Source organism: Hetaerina americana, unplaced genomic scaffold (genome assembly GCF_022747635.1).
Source record: "Hetaerina americana unplaced genomic scaffold, ioHetAmer1.1.p SCAF_1, whole genome shotgun sequence".
In the NCBI taxonomy this organism is placed as follows: Eukaryota; Metazoa; Arthropoda; class Insecta; order Odonata; family Calopterygidae; genus Hetaerina; species Hetaerina americana.
This window is the reverse complement of record NW_027286069.1, coordinates 62,105,559-62,130,003: the sequence shown is the minus strand read 5'-3', so window position 1 is coordinate 62,130,003 and position 24,445 is coordinate 62,105,559. Positions and strand designations below refer to the sequence as shown.

Here is a 24,445-nt window from a genome sequence, read left to right as displayed (position 1 = left end):
AAGATGAAGGAAAAGCTGTACGGAGTGGGTAGGGGGTGTGACGGGGGACGGGGAGGAGAGAGGGGAGTAAGAGTATGGATTGGGTGGTGGGGAGCGGGATAGGGAGAAGTAGAGGAGGGGTGGGGGCCGCGGGTGATGCTTGGAGGAGGAGGGGTGGGATGGGCCCTGGGAGAAACGGGCGGGAAGAGGAGGAGGGGACTGATGCGCCGCGCGGTTGGGTAGGGGCGGCAGCGCGAGAGGACTACCGGAGGAGGGGAGGGAGGGGACCGAAGGAGTATGGGAGGTGGTGTCGGTGGGGGAGGCGGAGTGGGGAGGGGAGAGGTTGTATAGTGAGCGGGAGTTGGTAGGGGAAGGGAAAAAGAGGGAGGAGGCGAAAGGGAGGAGAGGGGAGGGGCGAAATCGCCTGGGATTCCTCGTCCAGTCAGTTGGTGGTGTGGATTTGACTGTTGTGGTGGTGTGTGGAAAGCCATACTTACTCCTTTAACTCTTTTGTGTGTGCATGCACATTCTTGACGGCTCACGCTCTTCTAGGGATCCCCGCGACCTGGAGAGTGCAGAATAAGGGCTAAGGAAGGAAAGGAGGAGTGACACAGGAGGCGCCACCCCCACTCCACATGGATACTTAAATGTTTATATCGTAAACTTCGGTTTGGATTCGCTCTCGCCTTCCTCCCGCTTCTCCCCCTCCCCTACCGTCCGACCGAAGTTTCAAAATCAGCCTTCCGACCCCGCACTCACCCACCCACCCACCACCTACTCACCGTCCACGAAGAACAAAAGGACGCGGAAACAAGAGCACGTGCACGAAAAGAGAGGAGCATAAAAGTTCTTTTGTGGGATCTTATTTGGTTGACACTGCTGGAAGAAGGGGCGAACGCATAAAAAATAATAATAACAAGCAGTTCAATACCATCGTGGGCTCATTCGCGCCTTCACGATTCCCGCGCAGTGCCCTCGCAGTGTTTTGTTTCTTCTCGGGGTGTTCAATTGCGAAGGTGTGCGTGCTCATGCGTATTTTCTGCCGGTGACTCGTTAGTCAACTTTCAATCCTTTGGTAGGCGTGCTGCAGAAAGGAAAGCAGGAAAACAGAAGACGTGGAGAACACAACGTTAGGTGTAATCCCTCCTTTAATTCGTTAGCAATAACCCGTGTGCGATTATAGGAGCCAGGGACTTGTGTGGATGGGATAGCCGAGACAGCGGAAGGCCGCCGTGGCGCCTGGCGCCTCTCAGCTGTTTTCGATCTCCCGCCGCGGGGGGAATATATATCCCCTCTCTCTCTTACTCCCTCCCTCCCACAATATTACCACCCCCTTCGCGTCGCCCACTCCGTTGACAGAAACACCCCCTCCGCCTCCTACTCTCCCACACACAAACAACCTAACAGCCGCCGATCGCCCACACCGAAATCACACGGGAGTCCGCGCGCTATTCGTCTCTTCCGTTCCAGCGTCGGGGCGATCGAACACCAAATACCACCTCGTCGTCACCAACACCGACGCCGACACCACCATCCCGCTCACCCGCTTAGCCCGGCCACCGTGGGGTGCCTTCGCTGCTTGCTGCCTGTGCCTGAGTGCACTGCGCTATATTGACACTGTCCACTCAGGGAAGCACACGGCCTAGCGGACGACCTGAGCATTTGGACGGCGGCCGTAGTCGCGCGGATTCCCTCTCTCCGAGCGCGGTGGCGGCAGAGGAGGCGCACTTTTGCCGTCAACATTGCACTCAGGCCGCAGACACAACGCTTGCCGGGAGCAGCGAGGGTCACATCCTGCTTCGGACGTCCCATTTGCGGCGGGGGAGTGAGAGAGAGGTGAGGAAGGAGAGGAGGTTCGCGAGGAAAGTCACTGAGCGAAGCAACCTGCCAATATCACCATCTAGCCTTCGTGAACCGTCGACCTGACATATTCACCAACCAAGGATCTCAACAGCCACGGCACCAGACGTGGGTTCTCCTGCCCTTTCCTCCCTCGATACAACGAGCTCGTCATCCCAAGCAGTGTCACTCATTTTCGTGATTGTACTCAGATTCTCAACTCGGGTGGGCCTGAGGAAGAAACCTCTTGGTTAAGCTCATCTTCGTAGGTTCCTGTATTTTTTAACACCTCATAGCCGCTGGGGGTTCGTCCTGCCAGGCGGCCGAAAGTGACCCGCCATTTGATGTTTACGTTCTCCTCTATCCCCCCCTCTTCTCTTCCCACCGTCGCATCCTCCTCTTCCGGGCCCACTTCGCAACCGTGACGACAGCGTCATACAGTGCAGGCACGCGGACGTTTTTACTATTCGTGATTTGTGCACGCGAAGCAAAAAAATTCAACCGATTAAAAAAAGGTTATACTTTCTCTAAACGAGTGTTTTACCTGAGTAAAGTAGCTACGGAGAACCTTTCTACGTCTTTATCCCTCGTTTACTCAGTGAGTGCAAGTACTTACGTGGATCAATAACGTGGATTTTCCTAGCTCGGCTGTGGATATTCGAATAAAGAAGGGCAAGCTCCTCGTTTGGCATCGCGAGGTGAAAAGTGTAAGACAGTTTTTTAAAATATCTCTCAATTCTTCGGTGGTATTCCGGTGTGATTATCGAGCTCCGGGTTTACACCCTTTTCGATCAACATTAGCCATAGTGTTCGATGCATTTATGTCCCCGTGACAGCTCTTGGCCTCTTCAAGAAAGGCTGTGAGGGTCGGGAACGCGCGGAGTAAACGAAAACTAGCGAGGTATATTAGCCGGCCGGCGTGGGAGTGTTAGCAGTCCTGCAGTGCTTCTTACCACCTCCTCCCGTCCCCTCCGGTTCTCATCCCACCGGCGGATACCAGCTGATCGAACGGGCGCGCGAGCAGCCAAAGCGAACGAAAGAGGGGCGAAGGAGCGGTGCGAAGCAGAGGGCTCGTTAAAACGACGAGGGAGACACGGAGGGGAAATGGAGAACGAGTGGTGAACGCAGAGAGAACGTATTTCGAAGGGAACGGCCACAATCGTGTTTCGGAACCGAAAAAAATAAAACCCACTACCTTCGCGGTGTTCAAAAAGGGAGCGAGAACGCGCGCTCTCTGCCTCTCTTCGCGTCACATAACCCAGTTCCGACGACCGTGTTATAAATATATATTTTTTGTGTTTCTCATCGCTTTTTTTTACATTTTAAGCGACGATTGAGATCGTGTTCGCCCGCTTTTATTATTTTGTTTTCGAGGAAGATAGTGGAAAGTGTTATGCGAGTGTGATTTAAATTTTTGGGAAGGATCAGCGTGACTCTTCTCGTCATTTGTTCATTGGTGTACCCTTGAAGTGAATACATAAGATTATAGAGTGCACTTCGCAAACAGAAAGGTGTATTTACAAGCCTTTTTTTTCTTGTCTGTTCCTATTCTCGTACGCTGAAGATCTTCATTCCGTCTTCTAACCATCGAAAACTCTAAGAGTGACGGAAGAAACGACAAATGAAATAGGATCTCCTCTTCACCTTTGTGAGACAGGCGTCGTTTTTTGTTGAGCGCTAAAAAAACGGGTAGAAAACGAAAACCTCGGCAACGCAACAATTGAGTCGTGTGTGTAATTATTTTACGCTCATTTCTATTGGTGTACAACCCTTGTCTACGTATCCGGAACTTAAAACACTTGGGATTGACGACATCGAATTGCACAGCAACGTTGATGGTCATCGGGACGCGTTTCGTGTTGTGACTTTATTTATTGAATTTATACCAGAAGTTTTTTTGCTGCTGCTTGGGTGACCATCGTGTGGCCGCGATCAAGACGACAGGAGAAGGAAATTATTTTTTTCCATCGACGGGGGAACTCGTGGATTACATTTCGCTCCAGCAGGAAATGATTATCAAGTGATATGCCCAGTACAATTAGAGGTGAGCTCTCCTTTTTGTTTCATTTTAAGTTGAAGGAAGTTTGTGGGTTGCGATTTAGCAAATTTATGCTTCACATTATATCGATAAAGTTAATTCTTAGATACGATCATTTATTAGCCAAAATGTTACGAACTCTTGCACAGAATGTTTATGAAAGATAACTGTTTTCTGGGCAAAGTGAATGCAGTGGATTTTACTTAGTTTTAATTGTATTTTAGTATGTTTAATTGCATTTTAGGATGTTAATTTCAATTGTTAATTATAAGTACTTTTTAAAAATTGTTTTGAAACGTAAGCCATACACAGCTACTTTTTCCCGCCTTCCCGAAAACAGTCAGAATTAAAAAATTATTTGTGGCATTCAAGTAGCTAAATTGATTAACACAATATTTATTCAACGACGCAATTATAAATATAAAATTTTTTAAAGATTTTTTGGGGACTACTTAATTTGCAGTCCTACGTGTAGTACTCGTATTCATGTAGGGACATAATTGATTAAATTTCTCTTTCGATCCGAATGCTTTTCCATAGCTATCACAAAATGTGGTGATTTATTGCAACATGGTTACTTATGCTCGCCAGGCATCCTCGGTATATGTTTCTGTGCATCATATCAGCACTATGCAATACCTGCTGAGACCAAATCAAATTATTTAGTTTCAAGTTATTGCTTACATGGCTCCTTACAGGGTAATAAGAATATTTGAACCTATGCATTATGCAGTGAATAAAAATGTGTCTTGGATGCGAGTCTTGAATCATCTGCTTGTGCCTTAGTAGTTCAGCAGTAACTTCACGTATTCCCTAAAAAATCGCTCCAATGTATTTCGCTATTTGTCACCTTCATTTAAAAGAGATAAGAGTTTACTTGCTGCAACCTTCATTGCTCAGTTGCTAAGTAAATTATTCGTTGGATTACTCTGAAGATTAAATTTCCTGGTCAGATCTTGTATTTACTGGCACCACCTTCCGTGTAGAGAAAGCACACATAATGGCTTTTTGACTCTAAGGAATCGCAAAAAATACGACTAGGATTAACAGGCATCTTCTTTCCATCATGCAAGAATGAAGAGTATGATTCTTTTAATGACATCCATTGCGAGAACGGTGAGGGAAACAGCCGTACGGTAAACGTTGAATATGAATCAGCGTTGAGTTAAATTTAGCATACACTTATTAATCAGTTATTTTTAATAATAAATGAAAATATTCCTTAAAAGAGCCTCTTTCTATTTTGATATGCAATACTCTCTGAAGACGTTTAACAATTTTTCGTAATTTATCGTCTTCAAAAACCCATTTTGAAGATTTTCGATGGAATTAAATCCAATTCTGTCAAAAGTTTAAAGATAGAACCTAACGTAAAAGCAAACAATTACTGAAAAATCCATAATCGAATTATCAGACATTTAATTTTTTTTGTAAATAATATCAAGCGATAATGAAATTTATCGGGTTTTCTTCGATTATACTGTCATTGTAGCTATAGTATGCATGTCACGATTTTTAAGGATCGATTTCAATTGGTTTTAAGCTCTTTGTCCTCTTGACCCCAGCAATGTACCAAGTATTGCTGTCATTGCTGTAACGACCACTGCTTTTTTGCGCATAGCTGACGACAAAAGCATCTTGTCACATCACTATGGGATATCTTATATCATTTTTTTTCGAATGTTTCAATTGAAAAGGGGGTCGAAATGCTGGTGAGCTCGGAGCGCTATAATTCGTGGTGTAGTTTTTTTTAGGGACATCCCTCGCGAGCATCCCTTGGTCGGCATCACCGTTGCCGTTGCCCTCTGCGCTCACGGGGGAAATCACTTCCCAAATATCCGGCCCCTGTTCGCGGCCGTAGACTCTCTGTTTCTCAACCTCTCTTCACTGGCAGCAGCATTTTCCCGGTAGTCTCCCTTCCAAGCCCTCCTTCGCTACGCGTGGAGCCGGCGAGTGCCGCTCGGTGGTGGTGGGCCGGCGGGGCGTGTGCTCCCTTCTGACTTCACCCCGCGGGCACGCTCCCATGCAGCTCCGTGACCGGCTCCTTCCTCCCCACCTCGCCCACGACCATCCTCCCTCCCTCTCTCACCAGTCCATCTATCCATCCGACCGACCGGCCAATGTTGCCGTGTCGTGCGTTGACCCTTTGACCGAACAACTCTTTGGTCTTCTTATTTCCCCTCCCCCCACTCGCTGTCCACCTCCCCACGCTCTCCCCTCCCTCCTCCTCCCATTCTCACTCTCCCTCTCGCACCAACTCTTCTTCCTCCCAAATACTCCGGCCAGGACCGCTCTAGAGCCTTCTTTCTTCAACCATGACCCTCTCCTTCCCTTCCCTCATTCTTTCCCTCCTTTCTCTATGGGCAGGGAGACGGCGACTCTTCTTCCAATCAACGTGGGAATCAGGTTCCTTTCTCCCACACCCACCTCCCCTTATCTTCTTGCCTTTCACGGTCTGAGGAAAAACCTAGCAACGACCTGTTTAATTCATTGGTTTCGTCCCAACAAATTCCCAGTTTTGATCTTTTAAGGATTTACAACCCTCCCTAGTGCCTCTCTCTCTCTATTTAATCATTTTAGGCAACGTCACTTCTCTCAATTACATTCTTTCCATTCTTTTTCGCTGCTGTTTTCTGACGGATGCGATAATTATTTACATCAAAGAAAGACCCGTCGAGATAAATTCTTACGGTACTTTTCCTCCACCATTTCCCATCGCTATTGGTTTAGGAAGGAAAATGCGTTATTTTAGGTGCTACAACACGATATGGGTTATCACTGGAGTTCCAAATAAGGCACAGCATATCAATGTGACATGCTCTTTCTTAAGTCAAGATCATCGTTCGCAATTGGGCATTGGCCTTTTGGGTAGCGTACTGGCTGTAGTTTCGGTATATCATGGAATTGAGGCTGCTTTAAAGAATGGATGCTCTGGTATTATAATTTTTGAGTTCGCTTATTTTGATATTATCGAAAGAATATGGTATTACTGGATTCCATAATGTGAGTTTATCTTGATAATTGTTTTATAATTTTTCGTTTAGGTTTATTCCTCTTGCAAAATCTAATTTTCACTATATTTGTTTCTCATCTGCGCATGGATAGAAATAAAAAAGAATTTAATATTTTCTTTTACGAAGAATTTCAGCGTTTTTATCGTCACGTTTTGGCGTCATCGTACATTAAAATACCATGTTGTACTTTGAAAAAATAGTTATTCTTTTATTTTTCTTTATTTCCTTCGTTAATTGTCAATTTTATTTTTCTGTGTTGAGTAAATTATAGATGTAACTACAGTATCATTCAAATTCAGGGTTTGTTATAATAATGCATTGGTTAGAATCATTGTTATGAAGGTTACACGTTGAAGGGTTAATTTTACTGAATGTTAGTCAGTTTGTGTAATTATATTGAATTACTGCAGCATAATTCCACGCAGTAACATATTGAGCTACGTACTGTGTGCACACTCTAAGCATTGGCTTGTTTAAATTTTATAATACGCCTTTCTCCTGCTGCAATTGCATATCTGTGTCTCTTCCACTTTTCATTAGAATATACAGAACGCCTTGGTTTCCTAACACGAGAATAATTTGAGTAGTTGTAATAGATCTAAGAATACACCAAGAACACTTACCGAAGCGTTTTTTTCATCAGGTGTAGCATTGCGTAGTTTTTCATTTCTATCGATTGCAATTATCGTTAGGTAATCGTGAAAGATTTCCGCTTTTTGTAATGGAGCGTAAGAATGCCATTCAGCAAGTTTTGCTATTCTTCTTTCTTTGCTAAGAAGGTTGGTCAATATTTGTTGCTCTAAACAGTACCTCCAATTCCAGTTATATCTTGCCTTCTGTGGTGTAACATTCGAGAAAGTGAAACAAAAGAATCGCCCATTTTTTGGCTCACTATTATGTAACGGTAATTTGTATATTCAATAACATTGACAGTTTTTAGGTATAAGCATGGTTTTCAGCAGCCCTTTACTCTGTTTTATTCTGTCTTTTCATTTATTCGGAATTTGTAAGTTTCCAATAGTCTCATTTAAATAAATTTCTGGTCTTCATCTGTATCTTTTCCCATCTATCATTTCTCTAATGTTATTATCAGGATTTTTTAGACCTGATTTCATATCTATTAAACCGTTTGTCTCTTTTTGAAGCTTTTCAACTGACTTTTTCCTTCACTCACTCTTTCGTAAGACTTCATTATTTATTCACTCCGTACATTTTATCTTCATCATTCTTCTGTTACACAGCACTATCGGGTTTTGGTTTCTTGGCCTAGGTTGCGTTAAAATCTGATGAAATCCTGGTCCGGCTTCGTCCCGCTGACGCTTTTATGACGATTACATTATCAATTTTCTTCCTGCTAAGTTCTTGATCATTGGTGTTAAATCTTCTTTAAAATGTTTGAGACGTATGCAATATAAAATAGTCGTTCACTCTTCACATTGACCTTCATGCTCTTTGTTTTAAATTATTTACGAAACATAAAAATCTGGCTTCCTTGTTAATATGTAAATATTGTATACACATATGGGTGGTTACTTTTTTGTGCTCTAAATCTATTTGAAAAATTGAAATTTAATCATTTTATGATAATTAATATTCCCCCGAGGTCATAGAAGGAACATATTTCAAGCTTTAGAAGCCGTTTTGTATGTCATATTTGTCACATTTAACTCTGAGAAGCTAGCAAAAGGACTACCAGTTGTAATGATGTGATCAACGCAATAAATTCGATAGCTACGCAAACCGTAAATGAATGGCTATTTTTCTTGTAAGTTTCTACTTTGGATTGTGAATTAATTATTTGCTAAATCATCCTCTTGACATGTTTATTATCGCAAACGGTAGCCGTTTACGCCACAGACTCAGCCAGTAACGACAGGAATGTCTATGTCAGCGTTGCTGTTACGAGCATCTAGTCTAGGGTGTCCAATTCCTCCTCCTTTGTACTTTTCCACACCTCGCTTATGCGTATGGACATTACGACACTTTAAGGCCGGTACACGTCATCCGTCTACTCATCCCTTTTTATTCTTCCTCATCCAGGCTTCTATCGAATGGAAGAGAGGGTAGCTATGTATTTTGTCCTCGTCCAATTCCCAGCATGATTATCAGCTGTGGTCAGCCGTGGTTGTTACCACAACCAGTCTAGAGCTAATGCTGCCCTCGCATACTGCACCTTTCTTATATCTCCCTCCTGCTCTATGCCTATTGTGATGCTATTCCTAATGTCAATGGGTCGATTGATATTTCAATTAGGAATTTATTGCTTCTCGTTGCCAGGCGTTTTCCACCGAATTGTTTTGGCAAAAGATGTTCTTCTTGATAGTAGCATGCATTTCAAAAAATTTAAACTTAACCAAACTGTCTCCTTAATAATTTTTTCCTGGATTTCACCTGAATTAACCTAGAATAGAAATAATTAACACGTTTAGATTTTTCATTAATATAGCCCATTGATTAATTTGATTCCAAATTTAATATTAATATATTTTTCGCGTAGACCTAACGTAAATGACTCTCACATCTATTCTAGTTTCCTCATTTCAGAAACCATTGTGTTAATTGGCATTAGTATGAGTTTCTCTGTTTATACATTTATTTCGCATGTCCCCTTGCAGATGTGTTGTCTGGGAACGCAGCGATCGTTCCACCTCCGAGCGGAGGACGTTAGTCGTATGTCATCCGATTTCATAGATAATCACCTAACTCCATACGCCGCAATCGTGGATACTGTATGGGCCTTCTGATTTAATACATTTTTTCTGCTTTCATGATTACTGTTGACAAAAATAATGGCAAGAGATTCGCACACTTGTTAGAAAAATATCTCCCTTTTATGGAGTACTATTTCAATTTTTAGACGAGTATTGCTTCGGAATAGATCTTTTGCGATATTTATGTTGTCGTTTTGCTGTTATTACATTGATTGTGGGCCATAAATTATGTCATTATCTTTGTTTTCCAAAACCAATGGATACTATTTTCTTTTCTATCTTTGTAGGAGGAGGATGAGTTTTTCCTTTTTCCTACCTCTCGTTATGCGATGTATGATGTCAGTTAATAAACTGGTCGTTGCTTACATACTAATGTGTTTTATCTCTATTTATACTCTTTGGCGATGCAATTTGATTAAATTCGTTTTTTTTATCATTAATGTATCGTAAATTTTGGCTTACGCGTGTTTTATTTCTTTTTGATGCATTTAATTTAGTTTACTGGGTGCAGATGTTGGGCTTGTAAAAGCTCTTCTTCAAGAGTGGTCCGTGCGGCGTATGCTTATTATAAGAGAAATAATAGTAACGATGACATGTGGGAAAGCGTATGGCCGTCTTAACATATGATCGAGTGACATTTTCGTTTAAGGCGCTCAGAAGATTTACTGGTGGAAGAGAATCACCTGGAATTGTAATTTATATTTCGTGGTCGCGGACCGTAATGCTGACTCATGAATGAAGATGTACCGCTGCAGTAAATAGGAAAGAAATGGGCTTCCGACGCGGGGTGCATCCTACTTTCTTTCTTTTAACGGCCGTCGAGACGCCTTTGGCTCGCGACGGGGCTAGTACGTACCTTCTGACAATAGAGGCGAGGCGGTTTTATTTTGCGCTGTGATTCGGTGGGGACGACGGTGATGGCTGTATTGACATGCATGATTGTGTGGACAGATAAGGCACTTGTGATGATAGTTCGCCCCTTAATTTTATTAGTTATTACGTAAAAGTTGACGCTGTCCATTTTTGCAAAACCATGCAGTGTTATTTCGAAAAGCGTCCAACGATTTATTCGACATTGTTTGGCAGTGCGTGTGAATTCCTCTCAAGGGTCTCGCACTGGTTGCTTCTAACAGTCATCATCAATGCTTAAGTTAGCCGCTCAATTGTACTGAACACAACAGGTATTGTTGTGCAGTATTGCATGCTCACAAATAAATAAGGGCTGCTTTTTAATGAGAAAATATGCACATTTTATTGTGTTTTTATTGCTTGCATTCAAACTCGGTTGAGTATTCCAATTAAACAATGAATAGATATTATGAAATATTTACACTAAAGCCGAAATTGGAATATTTTAGAGTGTACTAACATCATTTTTTATAAAGGGCTAGACTTAAGAACTCGGAGCCTAGATTTCAACGTTTCAGATGGACAGTATTACTGGCATTTTTACCCAATGAGATTTACTCGTATTTTACGTCATTTAAGCAATACTCCTGGGTGTCATGATATTCTCTTTAGTATTATTAAGCATTAAGCATGTCTTGCCAAGGATAAGGATTTAGGGGTTTATTCATACGATCAGTGATGTAAATGTCAAGTGTGGTGTGTTTAATTTTCCCTCCGGTCCCGAATAAGCAATTGAAATTTTCCGAGAACTCATCACATTGGGCCCATTGTAAACAGAAGATCCTAGAAACATCTCACCTCCCACTCCGTGCGGGCCACGGTTAATATTACCCACTTTACTTCCGAACTCTCGTCATTTTTTACTCCCATTCCCTTTCACTTGATCTTTTTCGTTTCCCGCCCCTCCCCGTCCCCTCTACGACCCTCTCCTCCATCCCTACCTATACTTACGACAGTCTGTCCCCTTCCACCCTACTCCTCGCCGATCCATTACCTTAATTCCAGCTCTCTTCCACCTTTCTGCTTTCCGGAGGCAAATCCGAGAGAAGCTGGCGAAGGCATGCGGTCTGCGGGTGTTTTTCATACATACGGGAATCTCCAAAAGGTGCGATGGGATGGGCATTCGGAAAGAACGATGAAGGGTGGGCGTTGAGTCTCCGGACAAGGATCTGTGTGCGTCTGTGGGGAGTGTGATTTTGCGAGGGTGTTGGTCTGTGGCCCCGCAGAAGAAGTGGGAGGTTCTAGCAGTGGAAGAGGACGGTTCACATACGTAGGGAGGGATAAATAGGGGTAGACGCCGCCCCATCACTTATTTTTTAAGAAAGAAGCAGGGTAGCATTCGGAGGTGGGTGAAAGCGGAGTGGATGGTCGCGAAACCTGGGTTCACGAAGTGAGTACGAAAGAGATCGAGAGGGCTGTAAGGGGAGTGGAAGGGGTTCGCATCAGAGGGGGGTATTTTGGTTGTGTGGGCGTGGAAAGACGGATTTTGAAATGGCGAGGAAGAAGGGTGAGCTCGCTTACGTGTTGGTGCGTTTGGAGGGCTTTGGTGTGACCCGGAGAGAGCAGGAATTCCTCATATCTTTTTGTCTCTGGCTATGAGGAGTCGAGTCCGACCCGATTTATGAGGTGATAATTTTAATTTTTAATGCAGGTACATGAAGAGGGTGCACTGAGTTATGGAATGTGCGAGTGGAACATTTTATCCTGTCTTATTCACCATTAAGACGCTAAATGACACAATCGAATTCCTCTTTTCATTTCTAGCGATTGGTGCCAATACTATGTGTCATTCGGAACTCTGAATGCTTCGTTAGATAGTTGTATCGTTTATCGCTGTACCGCGAGAATGAATTTTGCGTGTGGGGTTACTTCAAGTATGCTCTGCGTATTATACATGTTATCAATACTTAGTGGTATATTTTACATTATTTTTGCTCAGAAGTGTTACCTGTTTTTTTTTACTGGCGTCCAAGAGGTCATCCTTGGAATGAGAAAATATTATAACTTTCCTCCTGAAAATCAGAACTTCCGGAGGTTTGTTATATGTACATACCATTTACGCTGGATAGGAGATGTCAACAAAAGGGTGGTATTTACAATATAAATAAAAATACTCTCCGGCTATTTATTCCCATCTACCCTCGTTTTAATTAGCTTTAGTCAGTGAGTTCAAATTACGATGCATGAAACAACTGGATAGTCTGAACTCAATATGCATTTTAGTTTCATGTTGCTGAATTCAGCAATGTTTTCTTTCGTGAAATTCTAGTTTTACTTTTTTATTTCCGTCTAATTAGGAAAATGATTTGAAAACATTAATGACAATATTCATGCTTGAGATTGTTAATATTTGATGTAATTAATACTGATGAGTTTATTAGCAAAATCATAGGCTAAAAGCTTGTTATTTACCATTAAAAATATATTCATCGAAGCTAGGCTATTAATCAATAGTGGTTTGCATAGCTTTTAAATTTCCAATATAAATTTGCATATTTTGAAAGCGAGAAATATTTTGTGAGAATCCATGACGCTGAGAGAGAGGCAACGCTCCTAAGAGCAGAAACTATCAATTTATAATATGCAATTATCTTTTACTTTCCACGCTCTGAAATATTTGTCCTCTACAAGCATTCGTTTAAAAACAATCAAAATAGTAGTTAAATTTTCCATCGGACACAAACAAGCAACGCACATCTCTAGCAACTCCCTATCCCGGGTAATAATGACTACGTGCGACGAATTCCACTCATAGAGCACCTGAGCACGACATGCTTTGCGTGCTATTACGTGCGTCTATATAGTATTTATCTGTTACAAACTCCCACTTAGTACCTATCACCATTCAGTGCATTCTGGACAAAGCAGACCCTAGAGGGATCTATCAGGCAAGGAGTTTTGTTCCAAAACGTATTGATACATTCCAGGAATGTGTATTTATCTCGAGGAGGTACATAATTAATGGAGGGAAAATATTTATTGAGATGCAAGTACACACGCAATTACATACGCGCGCCCATTTTTTACATGAGTTTTCAATTTGATGTTACTTAAGCGGTATATATCTAACATGACCATAGTTTCTAAGAGTTCTTAACATTTTTATAGAATATTGGGAGTAGCGAAATGTTATTTTCGTATTACTATAAAATTATTGTGACTGCATTGATATATGTAGAGGTAAAGAAGCAAGATAAAAGTGTCGAGGTTTTCGTTAGTTAAGGTTGTGCGTCATATACCGTAGCATACATTTCGGTGTCATTTTGGCCATTGGTGAAAGAAATGTTGTGATTATCATAAATTTCCCGTTTAGGAATAATTGAAGCGTACGCATATTATGTGCTTGCTTTTCTTTGATTTTTATCTGATTTATTGTTTGAGCCTGTGATAAAGAATATCCTAATGAATAGTCCGACTTATTTTTTGGATTTTATTTCTCTCCATGCGCAAGGAGCATGCTGTTCCAGATGTTAATGACGGAAAATTAGTCCCGCCGTTTACTTCCTTGCTAAGCGTTAACCTCTTCGCAAGAGTTGTCGACATTCGTCATAGAACTTGTCTTTGGCCTTATCTTGTATGCCTTCTACTTCCAAAATATATTAATATATTGATATTCATATATTTAATCATTTATTAGAGGCTGTTTGACTATTTTCTCGGTGACCAAGTCGACCGTCAATTCATAGTAGAGAAAATGCATAGACTAAATGCATGCAGGTTGTAATGCATAGACTAAATGCATGCAGGTTGTAATGTATAGACTTAATGCTTATTTTTATCTTCATTGGAGCGGTGAACTAAGATAAAACCTGATTCAAGATTTGCATTCTAAATTAAAAAGAATCATTAAAATATGGAATGAGTTGACGTGATTATAAGGATATTATATGAACCTGAGCGACTACAAAAACATCAAATCAAAGTTTGAGAATTTCGAACCACAATTCAACTGAAACATTCCTAGAATTTCACCCTCTTATATATTTATGGATTACATTACATCCCTGCCTGTTGTGAGCATTTGCTCGCCACTCCGCGGCTTTGCATGCCTTGGCCGCTGAGGCAGCAGTCAAAGGCCTCTAGATTCTCCTCCACGAAGCACCACAAATTTCGGTCAGGTGTTAAAGAGGGTGCGGATAGGTCCCACCTAGCGTGCGGCGCTTGGGTTATGGCATTCCCCGGTAACCATGCAGCTAGCGTATTTTGATTCACGTCGTCCTGTGACGGTTACAAGTGGTTTCAGCTTTGAAAATAAACCAGGAAACCTTTTTTGTGTGTGTTTCAGCAGGATTTAAAAATACGTTACTGGCCTTTCCCGTCATCACGAGTCTTCATTCCCTTAAAACTCCAAGGGCCGCGGCAAGGAGATTTTAAGAAACAAGAGGGAGTGAGTGGGTGGGGGAACGTTAGGATAATATAATCTTCGATCTTCCTGAAAAATTGTAACTATGGAAAGTTGGTAACATTCGTAAGCCTCCCAAAATACAATCGGTTATCAAAGCGCCAAACTCCAATGCCGTGAACGCTGTAAAGCGGCTGATCGCTCGGTCGAGTTTACTTCGTAAGTTAATGGGAAATCGAACTCTTTTTATTTTCAATAGTTATTTTATTATTTAACTAGGAAACTCCATCGATGAAGAGAAAATTGAAGGATCAAGTTGAATTAGAATATGATTTTGTATAATAAACGTTCACGTGTTGGAAGCATTTTTTTAAAAAATTGGGTGGATTTATTTTGACTAAAACAATAATTTTCAATATTAAGAAAGACAAATTATTTATTAAAATTGAATAATAAAAGTAATAGCTAACCAATTTTTTTCAATTATTCTTAAAAAATGTAAGCGGTTATTCGTGGACCTGCAGAAAAAAGTATGCTCCAAGGAAAGAGTCAAACACACACATACATGTACGCATTGTATGCAATCAACTGTAGTCATTATTTTTTCCAAACATTCGCTTAGGAGGTAGAATTTCTAAGGAAGAAAATAGAATTGAAATCAATTAGCTACTTGTAATGAGGAAAGCGGAATATTAAACCTAAGGCACGCCAATATAGTTAACCACTCGTAGGGTAGTTACGATAAGTGAGAGTAGAACTTATTTCAAACTCTTTAGGTGTGCGAAATTCACATATTTAGGGTACCCTGCAACACCATTCGGTTTCTCACGAAACCTTAGTATCTAGAAATTAGCGCCGTAAGATTTTAGATGGGGATGTTCAAAGGCATCTCCCTGGAAAAAAACAGGATCATCCGGTCAGCAGCCGAATGCACTGCCCACTCCGCCACCACGTTCCTCCGCGTGTGGTAGACGTTGATACGAGTAGTAAACTATTCGCCATAAATCTCCCTTTCTGAAGGATAACTTATAATTTGTCAAAAACGAATTTATGATAAGAAGACCATGTTTATGGCTTGAAATGTGTAATAGGCTTGTATTAGTCAAATATTTCTGATTGAAAATTTGACCAATTCAATCCTAGCTATGTGTGTTGCTTGGATGGGATTTATCCCCCAGACTAACTTTCAGATGAAATATGTCATACCCTCCGACTCCCGTGCAATTAAATAACGGACACACATTTCTTGTGTAACCGCGAGACCATAATTTTGAACTGCTGAATGACACTTTGAGCCAATTGCCGAACAAATACGAGGGTCATCCGGAAAGTAGTACCCGTTCGTGAAATAAAGACACAAAAGTAAATATTAACAAACATAAAAAATTTTATTTGAAAGAGGATACTTTAAACTACTTCTCAACATAATCTCCAAGCAAATTAAGGCATTTGTCATAACGTGTGACAAGTTTCTGTATTCCTGCTGCATAGTCCTTCGCCGCCAGCTCATTGAGATACGCGAGGGACCCATCTTGCACAAATTTTTGCATAATGCAGATGGTGTTTAACAATTTCATGAACAATTGTTCGAGAAACATTGGGAAAATGCTCACAGATGTCATCAATTGTGACGCGCCGATCGTTCCTCACGAATTCGTCAACTGAGCTCACCAGTTGGTCTGTAATGACAGACGGTCTCCCCGAACGCTCATCGTCGTGTGTGTTCCCCCTCCCCATGTTGAAGTTGCGACACCACCGCCGAACAGACGACTCGTCCATTATATTGTCTCCATACACCTCCTTTAATTGGCGATGAATATCACATGGGCGAACGTTTCTTGCATTGAGGAATTTAATCACTGCCCTCACTTCACAACTGGCGGCGTTCTCAATTTTTTTAAACATTGTAAACAATCACAGAAACAACACAGGCAATGCTAGCGTCACGCAACTTGGCTCAGAGAAGGCAGACAAGCCACTGAAGCTATCTGACCTCGTCCAGCGGCTACTCGCGTCGTCAGCACTTCATGCGGCACGAACGGGTACTACTTTCCGGATGACCCTCGTATGTTGATAGGCCCAACTTATTCGGTGGCTAAAATTATTTTTTTTCCTAATTCTATCTATTAAGGTCAATGAAAATTTGCGACATTTCCACTCTGTTTTACATTTGGATTGTAATTATATTATAAAATATTTAGGCATTTAGGCACATGTCAGAATTATCCAAAACTACACCCATATAATACCTGTAGGACCCTAATCGTTGTTGTTAAGAACTTGCCGAGGTATGGCTGGAAAATACGAAATACGAATAAGAAACTGTTGAATACCTGTTTCGTAGAGTGATGTATCGGTACTGTAGCATAATCGTTCACTTTGTCGGAGAGTTCTGGGTTAACGTTTAAATGTTGTCATTTCTATCGGCGTTCCCTCAGATGGGGAACGCCGATAGTTTGTAGTTTTCACCACACGAGTATTTCTTGGCTAAGATAGGAAATGGAACCGCCCGTTTACCTCGAAAATAATAATTTCAGACTCGGTGTAGTGTCTACTCTTGAGTGAGCTCCATCTTAGTGTACGAAATCTAAACTTAAGAGTTATCAAGTACTATTATTGTGGGGTAAAATTGAAATATTTCGAGCGAATTTTAATGTTGCAGTTTTTAAAAGCAGTAAAATGATGAACTAAAATTAACTGTACACTCATTGTCTGATATTTCCAATGGATGCATTTACAAATAATAGCATTTTTAGTTAATTCTGAAGTAAGAACTCTTTCTTTACTAAACTCAAAAGTAAGAATCTTTCCGAAATAAGAATATCTAACGAATCAAACGCCGATTATACCTTTTTCTTATACCAACTCTCTAATGCTCCAGCCCCTCTGGAAAATATTGATTCATACTGACGACGTCCTCTTTTCGCCAATAAATATAGGTCTAATTTTAAGAGCGAGTTTAAATTTACAATCATAAACTCAAATTGTACCATAGAGATTGTTTTTGAGAACATTTCGGATCATTATTACCTACGTAACCTCTCATTCGGTAAACTGCATGGAAAATCCATTGAGTGAGTCGGTTGGAAGATGAACGGCTAATGTAATTTTGATGTCCCGCGAAATTATTTTACTCCGCCGCCTACAAAGCTTCCATGCTTCCAGGGTTGTATGCGAATTTTGCGATCTTGCCAACGCGAACAAGAGTGTGAGAGGAGCTGTAGGCGGTGGGTGGGTTAATGTTACGTAACAGTCTGCGAAGAGAAGAAGAGAAGAGCAGAGGTCTCGGAATGATCGATTCCGACTCCACGTGGCTCGCGAATCCCCAGCCTGATGGAACTTCTGCTGTTTGCCCCCCTAACAATCCACCACAGTCAAACAGAAGCGTCACCTGCACGCGTCCGAGAGACGTCTCCCTATCGACAAAGTTACTGGGTAAGACAAAGAGGGCAAAAAAGAATTTTCAACGTCACCTCACGAAAGCGGCAGGAGATACATCTCAGAAACTCGCATGCGTAATTGATTTGGTCCTTGATCTCGAAAAAAATGCATTCAATTGAGATGCTATACACGTTATCTCTTCATCCATTGAGTCCCCCTTTGAATGAGTTCGATCTTTCTGATGCGTAAAGTGAAGGAATCTGGATAATTAGTGTAATCCAGACGTAATTATTTGCTTATAATTACCTCTCCCATGAATATTAAGATTTTATCCGAAAAAGTGGAAATTATTTTCTTAATTCAACTTTCGGACTTGAAATTCGTCTCACTAGCAACTTTCTTCCCTTTATTAAGGATTTGATTTTTTTTCGACGCATGGGAAATCAATTCTTTGCCTGAATATGTATTCCTTTTTGCACTCATCGACTCCGTAAAACTGTATTTAGGCTTTTAAATAGTATAAGCTGGCAGGTGCTATGAAATACAATAATACGCTTGTATCACCAATAGAATATATTGAGATTCTTGATGGCCGATTTCACTCCGCTCGGAGGTCTTGGTGTATCCCTGTGGGACAACTGGCATGTATTAAGTAAATATTTATTTTCGACAAACAATTTTATGTCGTTCCTCGAGTTAGTGAATTAATTCCGCGATCATATGTGTACGCGTGTGTGTACACATACCTGTAAAATAAAAAAACGGTAATAATTGACTACATACATATTACCTACGATCACTTAATTAATATCTTTCAACTTAAGGAACAGCATATTACCATGATGGTGTTTACAGTGTTACCATATCTTAACTAACATAACACTGCGGATCAACTGATTCATGTTACCAAGGCTACCTCATTTCATCGAAGGGTTTTTTGGTGAAAATTGTTAGGAGGGATTTTGATGAAACAACTTGGGCACCTGCAGATTATTTACAATTGAGTAAAGCGGGAATAAAGTTGCTCTAGGACGAGCCGCACTTCACGTTTCCGAGAGCCAGTATTGCCGAGCGAAATCCTTCCAAACGCGCCTCACACCCGGTGACGCAGACGCCATCTGAGGTGGGAGCGGATAAACGACCAATTATCACGCCACTTATCGCTCGCCCGTGCCCTTCAGTCACAGCGACGGTGGCAGACGTGAGTTGCGGGTAGTCGAGCGGTGAATTCATGCGGAAGACGGGGGGGACGGTAGGATTTGGGAGTGAAAAAATAAATGGAGAGGGAGAGAGGCGGAAGGAACGGTAATATTACGTGCAATTATGTCAGGGATGCCAGTGAGTATGTGCACGCCGGAGTGGCAATCCCTTCCACGACCCTCTCCCACATCTCATCCTACCCACAAGGGGACGAAGGCATTAGTGGAGCGAAGCATTCCGATCCGTCCAGAGGGGGTTGACTGGCGAGTGGGAGTCAGTGTGTGTTGGAAAGGATTATGCGGGGGGAGGCGTATATGTGGGAGAGAGTGGAATAGAGAGGGAAGGGTGAGCATTTTAAAGGGTGAGAGGAGGGGGTCGGACGGTGAGTGGGTGGGTTTTGAGAGTCCTAAAGCTCAGTAGGCAACAGTTACTCCGTCGTTGGCAGAAAAAAGGCTTCCATTCTCGTACATGGCCGCAGAGGCGAGCGGACACCACCACCAGCGGCTACTTGGACCCCCAAGTCCGAACGACGAATGAAGGCAAGAATGCTGACGGGATGATAGGATTGCTGTGGGAGTGGGGATCGCAGCGGGAATCGGGAAATGTTCAGATTCACTTAGTATCCTCTCTCCAAAGAAACTGAGTTTCAGCGTATTACTTACTGCACTTACTAGCGCTTGTGAATATCTCAGTTTTGTCCTTTTTGCACTGGAGTTCAATGAATCCACTTTTTTAGGGCAGCACACTTTATAATGCTAAGGTTTAACGGTTTTCTTCCTTGTCGATAATCGTTACGTTTTTTTATTTAAATTTTTGTAGACCATCCATTTAAGTGCGTTCATGCCACACAAGATTTTCCTAATAATTAGAATTAAGCCGCAAATATTTTAAGATAATATTTCACCAGTTTTTATTTCTTAAAATAAATACTTTTAGGTGATAATCAATTAAACTATTAAATTCAATGAAACTCCCTTGTAATCATTTCGAAATTCTTTTTGAATTAGTGGTTTTTCTTTAGTTGATTTAGAACTAACTATTTATAATTTAATAGAGAAAATTAACCGACTCATAATCCGTTTGAAAAACCTTAGACGCCGTTTCAATAACAAAATTAATTTTCTGGGAATTACGCGAAGTAAGATTACTGTAGAACACACCGTTTTCTTTAGTTATCATTTGATTAACAGCTTGTGATGGAGAATTAGAATGACTCTACATAAGGGTATGCAGCATTATTTTAATATTTGACATCAATCCGTTGGAGGAAATATAAAGTATTTAGTACAAACATCTGGAGCATTGACTTCAAAACGTTTAATTCGTATTGATTGCGGAGATTTCTTTCTAAAAGTTCAGTATCTGTTATCTTGAGCTGATTAAACAAGCATCCAAAGGAATTAAACTAAAGGAATATATGAAGAAACGTGAGCATCTTAAGTGGTTTGGATATTCTATAATCTGCAACTGCAAGTATTCTCGTTTATTTTAACCAAATTTCTTATGAATAAGTTGATTAAAATAGGAGGTACAGTCTAGCGTTTCTGGTACAGAAACATGTTTAAGACTGAATAATTAAGTAAGAGATATTGGAAAATAGGAAAAAGTAATCACTTGGGTAAAAGAAGAGAGAGAATAATTCAGACAAACCCCAGTTTGTATATCCAACCATAAGGATGACCAAATGAAAAATCTGTCGGAGGGTCTCAAGCGTAGAAAATGTGTTTGAGTGAATAGAATATTAGTAAATTTCTGCCGGAAAAATTTCACGAGAGTGATGGATTGCCCTTCCTCTTTAAACGTAATTGTGAGACAGAGGAGAAGGAATTTCCGACCGGGTTCATTTCCGGCTCCGGGCCCAGCAGGAGAGGACCCCGTTCCTTAACCGTTAACGCTTCTTGATATAATGTTCATTCGCCGCATCTGTGTTGATGCTCTTCAGAAAAAAGGTAGTTCATGCTGAAAATCACAAGTCCAGAGGGATTAACAAAGTGGTACATTTCCTCGTTACTTCTCGTTTTCTTAACGTAATATCATATTGTCCGTGAGAGATCATACGATACGGAGAAAAATCAGGTTATTTTTGTAACAAAGTGTGATATATTGAGGATCAGAAGTGCTTTCCTGGAGAGAAGGGTATAATTATTGTAAATTGTGCATCAGTTTTTGAGGTATTCATTTCCTATCCTAATTTAGCGCCTACGTCAGCCTGAATAAAATAGAGATAAGAAAATATGTACCTGTTTTGAATCGGTTTTAGTTTAACTTTAGAGCAATATACTTCGCCGGCCTCGGTGGCGGCGGGGTAACGTCCTGGCCTACCAACCCAAAGGTCGCGGGTTCGATTCCCGCCTAGGTGGATTTTCCTCCACCTAGGGCTTGGTTGTATGTAATTGTCTTCAATATAATGTCTGTAATGTAGGGTTAGGTGGAAGAAGGGACAATTAGTCTCAACCTCGCCCAATTAAGTCGATAAATAAATAAATAAATAAATAATTTTAAACTAAAATTATTAATCAAGACCCATGAAATTTAAACTCATGGGATAATCAATAATTAAGATGATTAGTGAAAAAATCATTTATGTTTAATTACTACCGCTGTTATGATGGGAGTGAAATAGGAATATGGTTTTTTGCATTTTAATTTAAATGAATATGGAAATAATTTTTCTCGGCATTACTTCGTCGCGTTTCTTAACTATCCAAAATTTAGTTGGTTAATCACGTTCATTTTACCTAAATTAACTGCCGGTGAATATGCGCTGCCCCCTCTCAAAGGCCTTCAAGGGTCAAAGGCAAAGAACGTAACGTTTGGTGACCTCTCAGTCGCGATCTGACTACGATATCCGGCGAAGAGCCTTCATCTTTTCTCGACTCTAAGGTAAAAAAGTATCCCCAAAGAAACGCGTATAATTAGTGGAAAAGGTGTAACTACTACAGAGGCTAAGTGAAAACTATAGAGAGATTTATAATGATTCAAAAGGGGACCATCTATCTCCATATACTGGAATTCGTAATTAGAAGCATCGAAAAAAAAGATTCGTTGCAAAACGGTAATTTCTTATGGGTGTTGTGCTGATATATTTTGATTTTGAACAGTTGGTGCTTATTAAAATTCATTTTTCTCCACTTTTGTCGTGATTTTAAACCCTTGCTTTTTCTATTAAATTCAGAAGCCAATTAATTAAGAACGACTCTTGAGATGATTCTTTGTGATCAAAGATTCAGTTTGATAAATGTCAAAAAACGTCTAAACATTTCAAACACATTAAAAATTTCATTTTATTAAGCAATGTGTCGGATGTACGCCGTTCGTATTTGTGCTTTTTCGCTCCTTTGAACTAAACTTGAATTTTTTTAATGGCCTCGTCAGCTTCGTATTACCACTCGGTGGTGTTCTTTTTGTCACGATCGTACGCTGGTGAAATAAGCCAGTTTTAGGGGTAAAAGTATCTTTTTGGAACTTAGGACGTTATATTCACTGTACATAGTCCTCATTGCATTAATTATTTAATTCATTTGCACCTTTGTGAACGCTCATCTCACTGGGCTGGGATGCCGTTATAATTATTTTGAGCATCTCTGAAAAAGGGTATACGTCATCGACAGCAAACTATCGAAACTCTCTTGTCGGTGAAAAGGCGGTTAAAATATTTTCATTTCTCGGGTATTCCTTCGAAACATGTTATTTTCTTGTATTCGCTAATGGAGACCATTGCTGAGCCCCAAAAGTTTCATCCTTTAAACCATGGTCTCGGTGAGAAAATCAGAGCGAAAACCACTTGGATGTCGATGTCCATATTCATCTCTGTCCAGTATACAATCAGAAATGAGAACTTCATGGTTTTTTGTTAAGCGTTCTCCGTTTTATAATCAAAAACAGTTCTTAATTATCATGATGGAGGATGTTAAACAGCCATATCGTTTCTGATGCCTCATTATTATATGTCAATCATATTTTCTGTCGGAAATTGATAGAGGTCTCCAGCATATAAAGTTAGCTAACGTGTAACTTTGATGCTAATAAAATATTGCGTACAATGATGATCGGCTATTCAAATTATCTCAAATGGAATTCTTCCAAATGTGTAGAAGAAAAAAGGAAATAATTATATTACTGTGTTAATAAATTAAAAGATTATTACCTTTCTATGATATGATTTGTGAAGATATTGCAATTGCAGCATAACAAGTTGAACTTTGCTTTGCGAAATCGCTTCACTCTTTTTTGTGGAGCATTTGGCTTTTCCCCTTGTAGTCGCGGTTCATTTACCCGCACGCAGAGCTGCGCTGGGTCTCCAATTGGTGAGGGAATCCACTGGAAGCGTGGAGGGGGGAAATCTTACGGTCCCGTTTCCGAATTTTTTCGAAGTCCGGCGCCGTGCCAATGAAGCATCAGAGCGGTGGAGTGGGGCCAGGGTGGCGGGGTGAAGGAAAGAAAAGAAGGGACTGTGGTTGAAACCAGAGGAACGGAGGGGATTCCTAGTATCTAGGAAATTGGGGAAAGTGGATGTTTAAAAAGTCTTTAGGCCGTATGAATCCCTCCTTCCCCCTCTCTCCTCTTTAAGCACGCGATGTAGAGTGAGAGTGCGTCGGTGGACGCAGATAAGGGATGAGAGTTCGGAGCATGGAGAGAAGGAGCGTGCGAGGGAGAATTAAAAGTGACTTAGTGAGATTGGGGATGGGAGGTGGGGAAAGGGGAAGGAGGAGCGAGAGAAGATGTTAAAGAGTTAGATATCTAACGGGGCAGTGAGTTTGAGGTGAGCCAGAGGAAGGACAGAGAAAGAGAGAGAGGGGGGATAGTGCGTGAAAGAGGCGGTAGATGTCGTAATTGAGTATGTGAGGAAGGTCTTTGAACCCAACTCACCCTTTTCGCCCGTCCAGCCGAACCTCTCTCCTCTTCCTTGTATCACTCTTTCTCTCCCTCTTTCCTTTTCCCTCACCTGTTTTCCCTCCCCCGAAAACCGTCATTCCTCCTCCCCACCACCTCCCACGCCCCCTCTACGCTAGCGCCCCCTCTCCTTCACTCG

General features: G+C 41.2%; 1 protein-coding gene across 1 annotated transcript in view; it reads left to right on the top strand.

Moving 5' to 3' along the window:
* Positions 1–864: 864 nt before the first annotated feature.
* The window catches only part of Hr3 (Hormone receptor 3), a 597,218-nt gene continuing 573,637 nt past the window's right edge, over positions 865–24,445 (top strand). Inside the window, exon 1 of the mRNA XM_071590462.1 lies at positions 865–3,862. Within this exon, the coding sequence (XP_071446563.1) occupies positions 3,844–3,862 (19 nt within the window). The 5' untranslated portion in view covers positions 865–3,843. The remainder of the gene's footprint in view (positions 3,863–24,445) is intronic.